The sequence below is a fragment of the Lupinus angustifolius genome, chromosome LG01 (genome assembly GCF_001865875.1).
Source record: "Lupinus angustifolius cultivar Tanjil chromosome LG01, LupAngTanjil_v1.0, whole genome shotgun sequence".
NCBI lineage: Eukaryota > Viridiplantae > Streptophyta > Magnoliopsida > Fabales > Fabaceae > Lupinus > Lupinus angustifolius.
The window spans coordinates 18,254,429-18,273,261 of NC_032009.1; the positions used below are offsets into that span (position 1 = coordinate 18,254,429).

General features: G+C 33.4%; 3 protein-coding genes and 1 pseudogene across 5 annotated transcripts; 1 reads left to right on the forward strand and 3 right to left on the reverse strand.

Annotated features, from left to right (window-relative positions):
- LOC109350621 (60S ribosomal protein L44) lies at positions 55-1,724 on the forward strand. Its single transcript, XM_019591848.1, has 4 exons — positions 55-182; positions 727-906; positions 1,293-1,367; positions 1,459-1,724. Exons 1-4 carry the CDS (start codon positions 180-182, stop codon positions 1,516-1,518), a joined length of 318 nt encoding a protein of 105 aa, XP_019447393.1. The 5' UTR covers positions 55-179; the 3' UTR covers positions 1,519-1,724.
- LOC109350631 (putative clathrin assembly protein At4g02650) lies at positions 2,500-5,766 on the reverse strand. Its single transcript, XM_019591857.1, has 3 exons — positions 5,399-5,766; positions 4,131-4,952; positions 2,500-3,722 (listed from the first exon to the last, which is right to left on the reverse strand). Exons 2-3 carry the CDS (start codon positions 4,825-4,827, stop codon positions 2,593-2,595), a joined length of 1,827 nt encoding a protein of 608 aa, XP_019447402.1. The 5' UTR covers positions 4,828-4,952; positions 5,399-5,766; the 3' UTR covers positions 2,500-2,592.
- LOC109350640 (glycine-rich RNA-binding protein RZ1A-like) lies at positions 8,596-14,120 on the reverse strand. 3 transcript variants are annotated; one of them, XM_019591885.1, is made up of 5 exons: positions 13,981-14,120; positions 10,356-10,472; positions 9,532-10,029; positions 8,952-9,414; positions 8,596-8,676 (listed from the first exon to the last, which is right to left on the reverse strand). In XM_019591885.1, exons 2-3 carry the CDS (start codon positions 10,464-10,466, stop codon positions 9,535-9,537), a joined length of 606 nt encoding a protein of 201 aa, XP_019447430.1. In that variant the 5' UTR covers positions 10,467-10,472; positions 13,981-14,120; the 3' UTR covers positions 8,596-8,676; positions 8,952-9,414; positions 9,532-9,534. The 3 variants fall into 3 exon arrangements, with proteins under 3 accessions (XP_019447430.1, XP_019447411.1, XP_019447421.1); XM_019591866.1 differs by having other exon boundaries at positions 9,499-10,029; positions 13,981-14,117; XM_019591876.1 differs by lacking the exon at positions 13,981-14,120 and adding an exon at positions 13,841-13,856 and having other exon boundaries at positions 9,499-10,029.
- LOC109358201 lies at positions 10,479-13,397 on the reverse strand (annotated as a pseudogene).

The following is an 18,833-nucleotide window of genomic DNA, read 5'->3' on the forward strand; positions in this document are numbered from 1 at the left end:
TATACTAGCTCCATCTAGCATATGACTTGGGCCACAAAATTAAACTAAAACAACCACAAAGCCCAATAAAAAGAAACCCTAATTCCCTACACCCTTAAAACCTAGATACTGTGTTTCTCCATTGTTTTAGCAGCGCACAACTCAACTCATTCCATCGTCTCCACCGTGCCGCCACCACCATGGTAACCTCCCCTTCTTCATTGCTATCTCATAACCGTATCGGCTCTGTGTTTCACAATTTATGATCTGTTGCAATGTTCAATTTGCATTTAATTTTTTTATTCAAAGTTGTTATTAAATTTTTATTCTCTTTCAATCAATTGATACATTTTCTATGACCTAGCTTAGATGAATAAGAATTGAGAGTTAAAGGAATATATATGTTTTATTAGCCTCGGCACAACATTAAGATTAACTCGTTATGAGCAAGATGTCACCAGTTCAATTCAGGTGCGTTTGTGAGTTGGATTTTGGAGTGGAATTAAGGGAAAGGAAATTGAAGACTTCAGAGCTATCTCACAAAGTGTAATTCACGGCTCTGAAGTCTTCACTCGTATGTTATTTCCCTTCCGGGAATCAACTTAGTGGGAAGCAACCTCTCCGATTGGGATAATATTATATTGTGCATATCTAACCACTGCCGATCTCACTAAGTGGGAGACTCGTACAATGACTCACTCTTTTTTACTTGTTTATATTTTCTGATTTTTGTTTTTGTTTTTGTAGGTGAACGTTCCAAAGACAAGGAAGACTTACTGCAAGAACAAGGAATGCAAGAAGCATACACTGCACAAGGTTACCCAATACAAGAAGGGTAAGGATAGCACTGCTGCTCAGGGAAAGCGCCGTTACGACCGCAAACAGTCCGGTTATGGTGGTCAGACTAAGCCTGTCTTCCACAAGAAGGTATGAATGAGAGGTTACCCTAATGTGTAGGTTTAGGGATGGATATTGGGTGTAATGTTAGCATTCCACTATGGGCACAATGAATCAATGTTAACTTTTAAAACATTGCTCCTCCATAGTAATTTAAGATGCCTTTTTTTTGTATTTGTGTTTGTAGACCCCTTATGTTGGATTTATGTATTAGGTTTGAGTTTGGATTGTTTTATTATTCTGCAAACAGATTTCAATAATCTTCTTAACAAAAGAGTGATCTTTCCCCCAAAATGAACTAAAACTAAGCATGTTTTGAAGAGGAATTAATTCCCATGGTTGCTAATTGTTGGGCCATTTGTTAATGCTAATTAGTAACTGAGCAATACTCTAAGTTCTCAATTTGTCTTGAATAGGCAAAAACAACCAAGAAGATTGTCTTGAGGTTGCAGTGCCAGGGTTGCAAACATGTCTCCCAACGTGCTATCAAGGTTAGCATGTATTTTTATGTTTCGTCATTGTCGTTTTGTTTGGCGCAGAGTATGTATATCGAATGCTTAGCTATGTTTGCTGTTTTTGCAGAGGTGCAAGCACTTTGAGATTGGTGGTGACAAGAAGGGCAAGGGAACCTCTCTGTTCTAGGTGGAGAAATAGAATTAACAGTTCCACCTTTTTTGTTCAATCCTTTTTTATTTTGCTTGCTCTATTCAGTAATTTCCCATTGGTCTAAACATTGAAATTTTCTGTTGCCTATGAACATCTGTGATCTATATTTTAATCTTGCAATACTGTGTTTGATAACTACTCCAATATCAATGGCTAGTTTCATCCTTGAATGTTTGACTTCATACTACTTTATTTATGGGTCCTTAACTCTCTAGCACCCCTTGGATATGCCTGTATCCGAGTATACTATTCGAGGTTACTGTGTACATGATGGTATATTAGAATTTCATGATTCTAAATGAATTAGTTTTTTAAAATGATGATCGAAATGAAATTTTAAAATGAAAGTATAAAATAGCCGAAGCTAACAGACCCTATTTTTGAAAATGATGATAGAAAACAATTTTTATTAACATTAATCAAATTCAAAATTCTGCAACTCCTAACGGTGTAAGAACATGGTTTATCAATCAACAAGTATCTCTGGTTGAGTTAAACAAATCCCTCGCATAAAAATAAGTAAAATTTAACATTATCTAGTATCATTTTTTATATGATTTTATCCAAATTTACCAGTGTCAATCAGAGTTCATTCATGAATGAGTTTATAGTCAGTTTGCATCAATTTTACGAGTTAAATTGTGCTTCTGGCTAATCAATTCTGGCTAATCAATTATGTGATGAAGTTCCTTTCTAAATTTATTTTTGGTACTCTCAAGGATATCCTCTCACGTTTTTCGGTAAGGAACTAATCTCTTTTGAGGTTCGTGATTGTCTTTCCTAATAAGTATCGCTTCCAGGAATTGAACCATCGATCTTGGGGATCAGAAATTGTTGAAGAAAGAGTTCGACCTTGGGGATCCAGTAAGGTCTTACGCCAATACACCAATAACTTGTTGGTAATTTTTTTCTAAGATGGGGGAAAGAAAACCAATAGGACAACATTTACACTTTTTCTGAGACAGTTAATATACAATAACAGTTTTCACACAAGGGGAGAGGATGATTATCAGTAATTCAGTCCAAAGAATGATTTTTTTACCTTCTAGATTAATGATAATAATAATTACCATAGTTTTGTGGATTCTGAGGATACCCTCCCATGTAGGTATTATTATAAGGTTGTAGGTTTGTAAATGCAGCTTGTCCTTGCATGCCACTCCTTGCATATTGCTGCCACAGCACCTGTTCCTCTTGTAATAACCTTTGTTTCTTCTCAATCTCTGACATTTGCACATAAGCTGTAGTTACCACTGCCATTGAAGCTGCAAAAGGATCTGCAAATGCTGAATTTGAACCACTCCCTAATGTTGGTGGTGCTGGCAATGCTAGCATTGCAGGCCTTCCATCTGACCCTAGTGCCACACTGCTAGCACTTCCATAAACTCCGTAACCCGGTCCTTGCATAGCTGCATTTGTTGATGCTTGTTTATACATGCTATCAAGCAAAAGTGTATCAAATCCACCACCTAATGATGGTTTCTGGTTTGGCAAGTTGCTTGCTGATTGAATCAGTGTTGTTTCCCAATCTCCTTCATCATCAAATGCATGCCATGGAAGTGCTTTTGTGACACTCGTTGGCACTAGTGCTGCACCATCGAACAATGCCAAGGCCAGTTTGTCACTATGTTCTTGATCTATTACCATATCATCTCCTAGATTCAAAAGATCACATTCTGTTTGCACTACTACCTTCACTTCTTTTGGCTCTTGTACCTTGATCTCTTCCTTCACCTTTTCTGCTGGTTCCTCATGGAATGTTTCCGGTGGTGGCAGTGCCTTTATTGCATTTATATCCTTTTCTGGCCCTTGTTCCTTTGCTTCTACGCGGTCATCCTTCCGTTCTTGATGTTTCTTGGTCTGTGCTAACATGGACTTGTCTTTGATGTAGTCATCCATGATTTCTAGCTTCTTGGTTGTGACCCTTTCAATCTCTGGGTACTCGGAAGAGCGTCCAATTCCAGTACTCTTCGACCAGCCGTAGAACAAGTCTAGCTCATCATATTGCTTTCCAACTCGGCAAAAAATGTCATACACCTTAATGCATTCTGGGACCTCCATGTCAGTGAAGCGATCAATTAAGTTACCCAATATTTCTGTCATTTCATGGTATATTTGAAAACTCTCTTTCACAATGGGATAGAGAGCCACTATCACAAGTCGATGGGTCTTTGCTCCCCCTGTTAAGTTGAAATTGCCATGAGATTGCTTTTTATGTAATATGTATGTTACACAGTTTATATATGGTAAATTACATGTTTGCATTAATTGAAAGACTGAAATATTTCTCATCTGAAAGATGATGCATTTTTGAGATAGCAATAAGTACTAAATATAGGCTGAATGTAAATTGGTGCATACACTTTAGGATATTTGATTAAATTGTAAACTGTTTAATAAAGATGAAAGATAATACATGACAAATTTTGATGCTACATATATTGTAAGATTCCTTAAATGTTATGTAAAACAAAGTCATTTTATAAACCCAATATGAAGAATTCGCATCTTTTTCAATCAGGACATCTTTTATATGAAAAGAAAATCAAGCTTTATCAGGAAATTTGGTTGTTAATTACATCACATACCTGTGGGACGAGAAGCTAAAAATCGCTCGAGCAGCAACTGCAAATGTTGCATCTTCGAAAATAGTTGCTCATTCTTCATTTCAGGCAATGGTGTAGCTTTGATTTCTCTATCCTTTTCCCTTTCAATGTTTGTATCTCTTTCTCTTTCTCCATATCTATCTCTTTCTCTTTTTCTAGGTTCATCTTCATTATCATCTAATCCGAACTTGCTACTCCTTCCACGCCTGTTTTGCATCCTGTACTCGAGCCTTTCATCTAGATACAATGCATACGTGCGCACAAATGCAGAGAAGTCCCATGAATTAGACTTTTTGTTGTCCCTGAAATCCGACATGTTGAGAAGGCGAGTACCTCGCCGAGTGGAGAAGAATATTTCCTTCTCATACGCAGGATCACCATCTGATAGCAGCCTTTGAATCAACATAAGTGTTTTCAAAGTCACTGTCCAACTGCTTGTCTTGCTGAGACGCCGTGAGAGGGTGTTGACACATGCACCAATGAACGCCATCGAGTAACTCGTTAAACCGAGAATCTCCCGAATGTACTTTTCTTCAGCAGGGTATTCATCATGCCTTGTTGCCTTCACAATGGCCACATCAAGGTCTGCAAGTGAGGCTTTGCCACCCACCTTGGCTAGGCCTATGCTTGTTTGATCCTTCACTGCTCCAATGGCCTTTCTCAATTTGCTTGGAGACATGGTTTATCTCAGGTTCTAGAAACTTGTCCCAATTTGATCAGGATCAGGGTTTTATATGTTCTAATTTTTCAGCATTGAAATTGGTTGATTATGACATGTAACAATATGTTGAAAGTTGTTGCACCCTGTAAATTTATTAATTAAATCAATTGTCATAATTTGCACATAGGACATTTCAAATTATATCAACTAAAACTTTTCCTCCCTGCATAAATTGTAATATCAGCTTCATGATATGTTGCATATAATTGGAAAGAAAAATGCATTACATGCATGAAGATACTTCCAAAACATAAAAAAATTAAGAGTAAATACTCATTTCATTTTTTACCTTAACACTTTGGTCCACAAAAAAATTCAAATGTAGGTGAAATTAGTCCTTATTAGGTGTTGTAAAACATGCTAAAAAAATCTAATTTATCCACAATTTTAGATTTATTAATTTTTAAGGACCAAACTGGTAAAATCGAAAAACACCAGGGAGGGAGTGAAATTATAATTTACTCAAAAATTAATAATTTCTTAGCAGAAAAATAAGATGGAAAAACAAAGAGTAAAACTGGGATGATACCTGCTTAGAGGGTACAAAAGGGTCAATAGTTAAGATTGTGAAAGGTGATTATTGTGTCATAAACCCCTACTGCATATGGATCTCATTGCATGCAGAAAAAAATAGTGACCCATCAGAATAAGATTTCTCATATAAAAGTGTACTATTATTATTATTATTATTATTATTATTGTTGTTTCTGTATTTACCTCTATATGTTTAAAGAGGGAAAAGAATAAGGAATAGAATGATAGAAAGTTGTTTCTTTCTGTCTAATCTTCCTTCTTCCCTTCCCTCTGTTCCTCTCTCTCTCTCTCTCTCTGGGTCACAACATGCCTCAATTTGGCTCAGTATTCCTTTTTCTTAGCATGAAAATGTGGAAACCAAATGAATGAGTTGTTAGGACAAATATGCATTACCTATGAACAGTGCTTAGACTTTGTTTTCTCATCACCCTTTGACCTTTTCAGGGGTACAGTAATCAACTTTAAGCCTTCTAAATAGGGAGAATGCTAAAATTTCCAAAAAAAAATTAAAACTTGTTTATTCATTTGTATACCTGAGTTATATATCATATTGAATACATGTTAGTGGTAGAATTGGGAGTACTTGAGATATATTTACTGTTATTGTTATAGTAGTTGAATCAGTGATTTATTAATTAAATTACATATTAATAAAATTATATTAATATTAATATTAAAAATTAATAAGAATGTCAAGATATATTTTTATTTTAATCATTTGTTAAAATAAAATGTGTGACAATGTTATATATCATGTTTTAGAAGTATGAACAAATGTAATGGTTATGTATTTGATTGTTCATAATACCATTTTGGGAAGAATTTAATATGTATATAATGACAGTGTAACTGTTTTTTATATTGTCAATAAGTTATCCACCATTCAAATGTTAACTAGCATTGACTCTTAAACAAAAGTAATACACATCAACGATGGATAATATGCCGACAATGTAAAAAACTTTACTATGACGGTGAATAGATTTTAAACTCTTTAGGTAAAGAGAAAAAATATATAATGACAATGTAAGAGTTTTATACATTGTCAGTCAACCATACACCATTCGTTTTCATACATCATTGAATCTTCAAAAAAGTTATTCAAATGAATGTCGGATAATATACCGTGTATAAATTTTTACACTGACAATATAGATATTCCACTTTTTGGTAAAATAGGAAGAAATGTAATTTTTCTTATATTTTACTATCTATCTTTATCTTTGTAATTTTTTGCTCAATATCTTTATCTTTGTATATTTTACATTTTTGTATTTTCCCGTAACACTTATAACCAATATTGGAATGATCGAACAGGACAGTCCGATTGGTTCAATTGCTGATTGGACCGTATTAAACTTATTTAAACCAAAATAACTCGGAAAGTGAATAGTATAGTTCACTTTAAATTTAAAAAATTAAGTGAAATACTACTATATTGTTCACTTTAAGTTAGATGTCCTACTTGAGTTTCATAACATTCCTTAAAGCAATGAAATGTCACTTACCCATGTGACGGAAATGATAACAAACTGGTTGTTCCTTTTCAGGTTGTTGGTCCTGTTGATGTCCTGGCTAGCTTGGTATTGTTGGTATTGGGAGTGATAGGAGCAATACTTGGTGAGATTAGATTGAGAGATGTTCCATCTCAGTGTTAGGATCGGTCATCACTAACCTACAATCAAACTCTTGCTTGAATTTAATAAGTAGATTCAGTTTCCGACCAACCTCTTCCACACCAAAAATCAACAAGGTATTGTGTTAGAGTGCTGATTGAAGTTTGGATCTCTACGACTATTACTTTCAGACCAACCAAGTTAATTAGCTATACTGCACATTGAATCTGATTACAAAAAAGAATGATTTGAATCCACCATGTAAGCACAAATATATTGCCATGTCAAAAAAATGTTCCAAACACTCATAATTACTATTTCAAAAGTCAAATATATTGATCTCTCTCATTTCATCTCACATTAAGAAGAAAAGAAAGGTATTGAACAAATTCCATTCACTTCTATTTCATTCTACATGTAAAACGCAATACAGTCAACTTTATGCACAAATAAAAGGTAAATGTTATATTAGGCAGTCCACTATCAATATAAAAGTTTGACGAATCTCTATAATATGAATCAACATCCATGTAACTTATCTCACTAGTAAGCAACAAGCGTAGAGATAAGAAATATAACTCTAATAATACAGATAAAGTTTGGTCCAAATTATATTATCCAAAAATGTAAAAACCAACCGGGTGGTCCGGTGATTCATCCGTTGGCCGGTTTTGCAAGCAACCTTAGTTGACTATGTTAACCAAACTAGCATTTAAGTCGTTTTAGACCATGAAAACTCCCGTTTGACTTGGTTAAATCAGGATAATCTGAAATAATCATGCTCAACGAGCCAAATGACTTGCAAAACTCAGTCTAATGCACCTAGGGCATGCAAACAAACACCATGTAATCCTTCCCTTATGTTGTAGCTGTCATAGTCTCCATGCGATTCTCAATATCACCATTTTTGTTTGGGGTGAAAGCATTGGAGTCCATGTATATATCTTAGGAAAAGCCTTTGCAAAATGTAAATGAACAAGCTCTGCTACTATTATGTGTGAGTAGCTCTAACTTGATATGAAAACACTTTCTATTTACATTGGCTGGATCAAGCTCAATTAAGCATTTAGGATTCCCACAATGACACAATAAATGAGCCAGAAGCCACAAAGTTAATACATTACTGTATTTAATTATATAAACATATAATTATATATAACATTTTCTAATCTAACCATATGATTTAACCGTTTAATGCTTATAAGAAACATCTACCGATTTGATGTCCGGCTCAACTATCATAACACTTGTATTACCCTTAAATTTTGTCTCATTGTTGCTATAAAATCTCAATTTCCATTCATGATCATAGTGTAGAGGTTAAGTACTAGTGAGGTGGAAGAGAAAGGAATTGCTACCATAATTCAGATTTCACTATCACATTATAGTAAAGACAAATTGGTCTAACCAAACAAGCTTTTTCCTATGATTATATGAATCAAATAACGCCATAATGAATATTTTGCTCAACAAATCAAACATCTTCCGAACAATTTGAACAATCATAGAAATTGGAACCCTTTTTTGTCATTGTGTGCAACCATAGATGGCCTGTTGCAGCTGAAAAGTTTTTTTAAGTTTTAAAAACTATGCATGTCCAATTAGCAACAAAGGAACCCAGTGATGTATCCAAAAAGATCACATGTAGCCAAGAATCCTGCCAAAAGTTCAATAACATTAATAAAGCATATGGCCAAATCATAAATCTAGCAAATAAGGTGTATGAGACAAATATTCAATAATAAGAATAAAGTATCTCCTCATGTCAGGAGATAAATTATCTCTTATAACTACTAAAATCATGACATATGTCCTATTTTTTTAGTTTTTAGAAATATATTTGTAGAAAATGGTTAAATAGGAGACATATCATGATTTTAGTAGCAGGAGGAGATAACTTACCGAAATACTTTATTCTCTTCAAAAATTTACCAGCTGGACTACTTTTTTACTCAAGGCCCTGAAACATGATAGCCAAATGGGAATTCAACTTTTAAAACTTTCCCCCAAGTGAGAAGCAAAGTCTACTTGATCCTTCCAAAACCCATCCAATCCAACATCACAGAAACTTACTAGAACCTCTTAAACTGAAACATGTTATCCAGCAGCGAATATGTCATAAACTAGTCCCCATGCATGAAAGTCACTATTCACAAGATACTCAGACAGCAATAAATGATAGCATAGAGCACAACATCAAATTTGACCATAGGCCAATGCATAAGATTTCAACAACCAAAAGATCAGCATTTAGGAACATAATAGAGTTTGAAACATGTGCTGAGTATTGCTTATCAAAACACTGGTAACATTGATCCATCGAAATAACAACCCCAGAACATCATGAACAAAAGAGAAAGCTGAAGCAGTAACAGCAACCCCTTCAATTTAGAATCTGCAAAAAATAAATAATAACAACTTCATTAGAAACAAGAAAACAAAGTGAGCAAAGGAGAGATCAATGTAGGTTGCTTAATACCTTGATGAGAGGATTGTATCAAAGAAAGCCTCCCGATCAGCGTCGTTCATATGGACCAGCACGATCACGATGATGGCGATCATTTCCAGACTCTCCACGACTACCAGCATCCCTGTTGCGCCCACCAGACGAACGATCTCCATTTCTATCAGGACCATAGCGACCGCCAGCACTGCTTCCACCATATTTACTTTCCCTGCCACCATACCTTCCTCCTCTTTCCCCTTCACTAGGGCACTCTCTAGCAAAGTGACCAGGTTTACCACACTTAAAGCATTCACCACCATTGGATCCTCGACCACCTCCATAATCGCGATCGCGACCACGGTCACGACCACGATCACGGTCTCGGAAGCGATCACCATCATCTCTAGTTGATCCTTGTTGAGGCTGAGCTTTATCAACAGTAATAGTTCGGCCATCTAAATCCATCCCATTCATGGCATCAATAGCATCTTCCATTGCTTTCTTTTCACCAAATGTGACAAATCCGAAACCACGAGAACGCCCAGAGAGTTTGTCAACAACCACCTGCATAAAAAATATGATGAAAGAAAATGCTAACAATCTCAAATCAAACATCACATATAAAATAAGCCTTAAATTTGAATTATATTACACCAACTTCTTTTTATCTTGTTTACTTGATTTAGTAATAGACAAGTTCAGTATATACTGCAATTGTCCACCAAAATTAAATACAAACAAATGAAGCATTGCAAATCTCAGCCTGAAGTACACAGCATAAACCAATTTCTAAGCATGCATAATTGAACATGAAATAAGATACTGACAACAACAACTGCAGCAAGAACAATAATGACTAAAGCAATAATATGATATTTATCAATTATCACCTTTGCCTCAATAAGCTTGCCAAACTTATCAAATGCATCCTTTAACTTCCTATCAGATGTTGCCCATGCAAGGCCACCTATAAAGCAACGATATTCTTCCTCATCTGACATTTTAAACTGCATATTTTCAGGAAAACAAGCATTAGCAAAGAATGTTTGAATTAGCTATGCAGAATCAGTCATCCCAATATCTACATTAATAAGTGGAAGAAACCAGACACGTAAATAAACCCAAATAACTTCAAGCAAGAAGTTAAATAATGGACAATAGAAAGAGAATATTATGGCTAAAAGAAGAAAATAGCACCAATACACTAAAAAATAAAACAGAACTGCTTAAAGACACTGTCCTCCTTCCTGATTATTAGCATCTATGTTATAACAGCATAAAAGTAATCGATCTTGCTAAACAGCGTCAGAGTTTTAAATTGCACTACGCAACCATAATATTGCGCTTTTGGGAGTCTCCAAATCAACGATAGAATATTTTTATTGGAAAGTGGTGTATTTAACATATTGGAAACTCAAAAGTTGTAGTTTCCAATAAACTTTCAATCTTTTGATTCCATATAACAAACTCATCCATGCTTGAATTTTTTATTAAGGTTAAAAATTAAGACCAAAGTGAAATGCTGCAAGAGTTTTCTTCCAGAAGAGTAGGTTTCCCTTAAAAACCTGGGGTGAAAATTTCAGAGATTTTTCAAACACTTTTTCATAAAGAATTTATCTCTGGCCCTTAGAACAAAATGTCATAATTTACTACGCAAGACTCTACGAATATAGAATACATAGAGTTGAAATGGACATGGTTAAGAAATTGAAATATTTCATTTGGAAATTTTCTGAAAAGCTAATCATGGTACAACTGCAATATAATTTTTCAAAATAAAAATATTAAATGCTATTCTAAGTAATAATGAAAGCCTATATTAGACACTTCTTTCATCACAAATACAAATTACAATCCAATGGGAAACTATTAAAGAAAGAAACAAAAGAGGGTGATCCATTGCACGAGGCTCCAACCTAGTGGGGTATAGGGAGAGTAGATGTGCACAACCTTATCCTCGCAAGTGGAGATACTATTTCCAAGATTTGAACTTATGACCTCATGGTCACTAAACAAAAACCTTATCATTGCATCGAGTGAGTAGTCTACAAGTAGTACTTTTGTCATCAGAGGTAACTAGTCTCTTAATAATGGAAATCATTACTATAGAGTTAAGCTTTCCATCACAGCCATGTGAGTTTTCTTGTTACTCACTTTTGTCAGTTCATCAATTGCCTGAAAGATCAATAGAAAGCTTTTGCCTTTTTTGGATGAACTGATTGCTCCTACCTCCCCAGTTTCAATATCTTCATCATTAATTCATCTGACATAACCTTCTGAATTGTGAAAGACAGCTGATTTACTAAGCACTTTGTATTTTTATTCCAGCCTTTTCTAGTGGTTAGTTATTTTGTGTTGCAATGCCCCAACATTTTATCAACGATAACAAATGCATGCCTAGACTTCATTGACATAATTTCATCCAACCCAGCAAGGTTGTCCATCTCTCTTTTAGAATCCATGGTTCTATTCTCCAATGATTTCATTGCATCTCCCATCTCCTCAACTTCCCTCTTCAGTTTCACTATTAGCTTCCTTGTCCTCCATGTGTCAAGGTTCAAATTTATGGCTGCACCAGATTCAACTACATAATCTGAATTCAGAGGATAGGTCTTCATGGTAAGTTCAACCAAGAAGTTGGTGCCTTTTAAAGTAGAAACTAACTATTTGAATCTCCAGATATGTCTCAACCATGACATTTTCCTTTCTCGAGTTGAACTTGTTGCCTCAGTAGATGCAATTGTTGCGGGTATTGCATCGAATGCTCAAGGGATGCATCATGTGCACCTTGTGTAGTCAATAGCGTGCTATCGCGCTGGGATCGCGGGGTCACCATGGTTGCTGGCCCTTCCATGTGACGGAGCACTTGTAGTGGCACGAATGGCCCTCAAGTCTGTCGCGAATCAAAGAGGGGTGGTCTCATAGGCCAAATCAAGGGTCAAAACCCACTCCAACAAGGTTGTGTACGAACCTTACTTTTTAAAGGGGAAAACCCATTTTGCCCTTATTTTTAATGTGGCATGGCTTTGTTAGGGTTTTAGGTAATATACCCTCCATCTTCTGTAAAACATGTGAGCAACACTACAGCAGTAAAATAAAATAGTCGTTGAACAGGTTCTGCAGCAGTTAGACCTTCTTTCCCTCTTTCTGCGGCAGTGAATATGTTCTGCAATTTTTGGCCACTTACTCTCTCTCAACCTCACACATATACTTTTAAGGCAAATCTTCTTACCCTCACTTCCCTTCCCACATATGCAATTCTTGCACAACCATTGCCACATCTCAACCTCCCACTGTCATACCCACTCCCAGTAGTGCAAAACACAAGTTTTCAAAGCTTAAATAGTATAAATTACTTATTTTTTTAGTATTTTAGTGAATTTTTGTACTTATATGTGTAAGGTATAACAAATAATTTGGTGTATTTCAGTATTTTTGTGTATCTACTATTTATATGTGTAGGGTATACATTGCATACATTTTTCCCCTTAGCTGTAGCAGCCATCCCGATATAGTGCTTTTTGGGTCGGCCGTTATCCACAATTGACTACCTAGTGTCCACCTTGATATGCTGGTTCTTCGGCCTTTTCCCCCTGGCCAGCTTTGAGGGATCAAAGCCTGGTGTATAATATTTGTTTAAATCTTCCTCTTTTTCTCATCTACTTCCTTCTTCAAATTCAAATGATAAAAAGCAACAACAAAAATTCATCAATGTTCCTGGTTGCGTTTACTGTGACATCGTGAACTGAACCGAGGAACAGACAATGGCACAAGACGGAGGAATTTCTAGTGGGTGGAAGTATGTGGTTGGTGTGGTTTGTTTCAATACAAAAGCTATGAATTGAATTTCAAAGCGGACACACAACTCAGTAGTTTAGAGGGTGAGCCTCAATGCAATGGTAAGGTTACTTGCCTTGTGACCTAGACGTCATAAGTTCAAATCCTGAAGACAGTTAATTCGTTTGTGAGGATAAAACTGTGTAGATCTAACCTCCCTAGACCCGACTATAAGTGGGAGTCGGGCCACCACTTTTACACACAAATAAGTAGTTGGCATCTACGAAATATCAGTTCTCCATATTTCATATGAAACAAAACATGTGCACTTTTCAGCAGAACTACCACTCTTGCCACTCAGCAGAAAAATTAAGCATCACAAAGCATATGATCTATGATAATATGAAAAGATTCACCAAAATTAAAACCCAATACAGATACTCCCTTAATTCTTAAACAAATCAGAAGAAGCACCCTCCAAAAACAATAAAAATGCAAACTTTATTAAACTTGTCAATTTTAGGGCACCAATGAAAGTAAACCCAGCAACCCAATAATTTCTAAACATGAAATAAACAAAATCCCTGATCTTAATAACCTTCCAATCGATGTTTCCAAACAAAGCAACACAATATGAAACAAAAATTCAACGGAATGGTGATAGAACAAAAGGGAATTGCATACATGAAAATAGGAATAAATAGTAGGGAGAATAGAAATTAGGGAAAAGAAGAGTACCAATGAGTAGCGATGGGAAAAACGCGTGGAAGAGTTGAAATTGAAGGAAAAGCTGTGAGAAAGGGGAAAAAGGGTGAGAATTAGAATATAAGCATTTATGAATTTAAGATGCCACTTCTAGTTCGGGTAGGTAAACAAAGGGAAATAGATATTCATCATTAGAGAAGTGTATTTATGTTTATGTTTTTGCCACTTATATAAATTTTAATTATACTTCAATTTTTAATATGCTATTAAGATTTTATTGTATATCTCTACATATTTTACACACAAGTGTTTCTCTCATGATTGAATAAGGATAAATATAATAAGAAATAGTGTATATATTGATATTATAAGTTTTTTTTATACTATTCTTGTATCATTCATAATTTATTTTCAATCAACATTTAAAAGTATTATATATTTTAAATAAAAGTAATACAAATAATTAATAGATGATAAAATGACTGTGTATAAATTTTTATTCTTTTAATATATAGATATTACACTGAGAAAAAATTCATCACTCTTTAATACACACAATAACTCATATTATATATCACTTAATAATATAGAATGAGTTAGATACTAGGTAGGTGGAGATATGGAAATGAATTACCCATACAAGTTTGAGTTAGTCGCATATGATTTAGGTTAAACTGAACCGAGTTAGAAAGTTCGAGTATAATTTATATATATCAGTTTATAGTCAAATATGCTCTAAGTGGGATACGAGTTATAGGAGGTCGACTTATATAATATTAAAAAATAATTATTTAAATTTTAACATTTTTAATGTATTTTTTAAAATATATATCATTTGATATTAACGTATAATTTTTTAATATATTTGTTATGTCTAATTCAACCAAACTCAGATCTATTATGTCCTTGGAGTCTCCACAGTGAGACCTAAGTCTCATACACTAATTTACATGATGAAATTCTCTCGTCTCAATTACTAGAGAGTTCAATACTGGAATGTGATTTAAATATAAATTTTATGATTTATAATTTTTTATTTCAAATCCATGTTAAAATATTTTAAGGGACATTTGTGACCATATCCATTGACCCTTGTATATTGAAGATGATATGATTTTAGTTATTTAAACTATTATAGAAATTTAAGAGAAAATAGAACTGATCTTCTCCAAAACACAATATTAAAACCACAATTACAATCCAAAAGTATAATTTATAATGTTGAAGATTTATATCCTTCAAAGTTCTTGTTTTGTTTTTTTGTGTGCACCATTATGTTTTGTTCTCTTGTTTTAAGTCTACCAAGTAACAAGGGTTAATTTTCTCTAGTTACCGTTTCTTTGCAACAATATAGCTTACCAGTTCATCTTTTAACCACTAGCTTGCCCATTCAGAAATGAGAAAGACACTGAAAAGCATATTGATCTCAAAATTCATATTTTGTTGGCATCTATATTCATATTTTGTTGGCATCTATAAACAGTAATTCAAGATTTCGGCACTTTTCGTCAAACCTTTAAAGTAGTTTTATAGGTAGTTTGTAGTTTTTTGAGTCACTCAAAAAACTATTTGAGGTATTCTGTAAACAAAAATTGAATGTAACTTGTAGCTTTTAAAAATGGAGATTATAGTATTTGAAACTTACTTTTCAGAAAGCTACTTAAAGTAGCGTTTAGAAATTGAAAATATATTTCAATTATTCGCTTTCCAATTTTTCCCTTTAAAATTTCAACAGTTACATTACATGCCCTCAATTAAAAAAACATTTTTTACCTTATCAACAATAATTTTGCACGTGATACACATATTTTTCTTCATATGATTAACACTCCCACGTTGAACTTTCCTCATCCTCCAAAAAGTTTTTCTCTCTACAATTAATTGTAGAAATTATTATTTTTTAATGCTTAAAGAATGATGATAATATTTATTGATTTCACTTTTTTTCAAATTTATCTAAATATGTATTATATGGTGGATAAGGGGTATCGAGATAGAGAATAATATATGATACCCTATAAAAAAAATAAGGTATCATCAATCACAATTTAAAAAGGAGACACCCAATAATGTTGAAGAAGTTTTTAATCATAAACATTCATCACTTCTTAGCCAAATGCCTCAATATAGTGTGAAGACCCAAATTGATATTATTATAGTTACATTTATATTGCATAATTATATTTGCATGAACCCAACTAATAATCCACTCTTTAATAAGTTAGAGTAACATCAAGATTATATACCATAAGATGAACATGCAAATGGTGATATCAATTGTGAAACTTGAAATTAAACAAATTCTGGAATGAGGGAAGAACGTGACAAGATTTCTTATTTATTATGAGAGTCAACGAGATAAATTATTTTCTTTTCAAAATATTTTGTGATGGATAAATTATTTTCTACTGAATTTTTCGTAATGTATACATTATTCTTGCGTTTGATTGTTATATGAATGTATGAAATATTTTCATATTATATCTTTTAACAATATTTAATATCAATGATGAAAGAATATTATAAACTTATAAATTAATTGCATTTTTGGAAAAACAAAAAATATTAAAATAAAACAAACAAATAGAATATCACATATCCAATTATAACTAAAATATAAAAATAAATGATTTATCTATGTATTTAATTATTTCAATTAATAAATAACAAAATAAATAATAAATAAATAATAAATGTCTTTTTTGTCATTTTTTTTAAATTTAAGCTAGTTACAAAGCTCGTTTTACCGAATAACTCTAGTTTAATAAACTACATTCTCAACTACTATGAGCTACAAACTCAGGACTATAAGCTATACGCTACTTTTACCCAACAAGGCCATCATATTTCATTGGAAATTTATTACTCATTAAAACTTATTCATCGACCAATTCTATTGTACCATATAATAATACACTACCTCCATCTTTTTTATCCGTTTACATTTTAGAGTACCGTAATATATATATATATACTGACTGTGTAAAGATTTATATATAGTAAATACACAATCTTCCATTCATTTGTATTACTTTTATTGAAGAGTCAATAATGATATTGAAAATGAATGGTTGATAATACAATGACAATGTAAATACTCTTACACTGTCACTACATATATATTTTTCTCTATATTTTATTATCTTAACTAAACTCATTAACTAGGGTAAATCACATGTGTATGATTATGTCGTCAAGTAATAAAATATCGATCCCACGAGGACTGAAAAATTCCTTTAATTATAACAATGAATTTATAATTAACTCAAAGAGTAATTAAAAGTGAATTTAGAAAAATTGATAAGAATAATTATGAAAATAATAAAAATGATTGAAATCTAATTTAGGAAGAGTTCTTAGGATAAGAGTTACAACCTTTACACTCCTAAATCCTTGTTTTGCTTCTTTTATGAACTTTAAGTTATGAAAATGAATTGCACTTTGATATGTGTCATCATCTCTCGAGCTCCGACACGTGTACTCAATTGAAGTCACACCTATTCTCGTGGTACGATTATCAATCAAATCTTTTACTTGGATCTTTCTATTCAATAGCTTCATAGCAACCCAAGGTGAATTCCAGAAACCCCCGAGAATTATAAGACTACTCTCAGTCCTTCCCTAATGTATCTAAGATGCGTAATTTATTGGTCATACGACTCACACGAATAATACTCAGTTTAATGATTCAAATCACAACACTCAATGAAATAGAAGTAAGAACAATTATTTATTGAATGTAAAAGGGCATATCTCCAATCCTAGAACAAAGGGAATTACTCACTCATGATGGGAAGAGAATAACAAATTCTAAATTAGAGTATTGTAATGTAAAGTGTGTTCAATCTATTAGGTATCAGTGGACATGACACACCTAGAGGGAGAGGGGAGTTGAATAGGTGTCACGGATCCCAAATACCACTTTTCACACCAATTCTCTATTCTGAAAAAACGCCCAGTTAATCAATTAAAACACTGACTTAATCGATTAAGTTGCACAAAACAAACAGTTGTTGAATGACTTGTTTGCACAACCACTCACCAATATTACAGAAACAATACATCATATATATTTGAACATAATTAATCTTGATATGGCAGAGTTACAATATTCAAAGATATCAGATAAATAGGTAATTAAACAACTTGAAAATTAAAGAGATAAGGGTAAGAAAAAACCTGCAATAAGGATTTTTATCCTCGTTCGTTTTGCGGTCCACTGCAAAACTACATACAGTCCTCCCCTTCCGATCTCGGGAGATTTTCTTCACTAAAATTAAAATGAATGTATATTACATGCATACTTCCAATTACAATACCTTAGATGTCCCATTCTTGAATTCCTAGGACCCCTACCTTGGTTTGACTACTCTAATCGCCTAGGAAAACATTTCCTACGATCTAGCCCCAACCAAGAGTATGTTCTAAACTCAAGACCTCTAAGTCTTGGTGAAGACTCACTAAACCTCGTTGGTGGTAAGACACCAAGAGACGACTTTTCTTATCATAAAAACAAAGTATTATGAATCACAATATGGCTCAACTATTACAATTAAAATCCAACTATAAACCCTATACAAATCTCACAAATTAACAAGAATATGTATGAGTTCAGAATTATACAAAAACATGTAACTTTTACCCTACAAAATCTCTAAAAGAAATGCAAGAAAAGATAGAATGATGAACACATTTAATCACATGCAATTGGATGACATTTTAAATCCTAAGCATGATACTATCTCTTACTATCTCACATACATTTCTCTCTGCCTATATCATATTCAATGAGCACGAAAAATATGCAACCTAGCAATTCTAAAAATTAATGAATGAATGTATTAAGCATGGTGTAAAAACACAGTTTATATAGAAAAGCTGTTAGA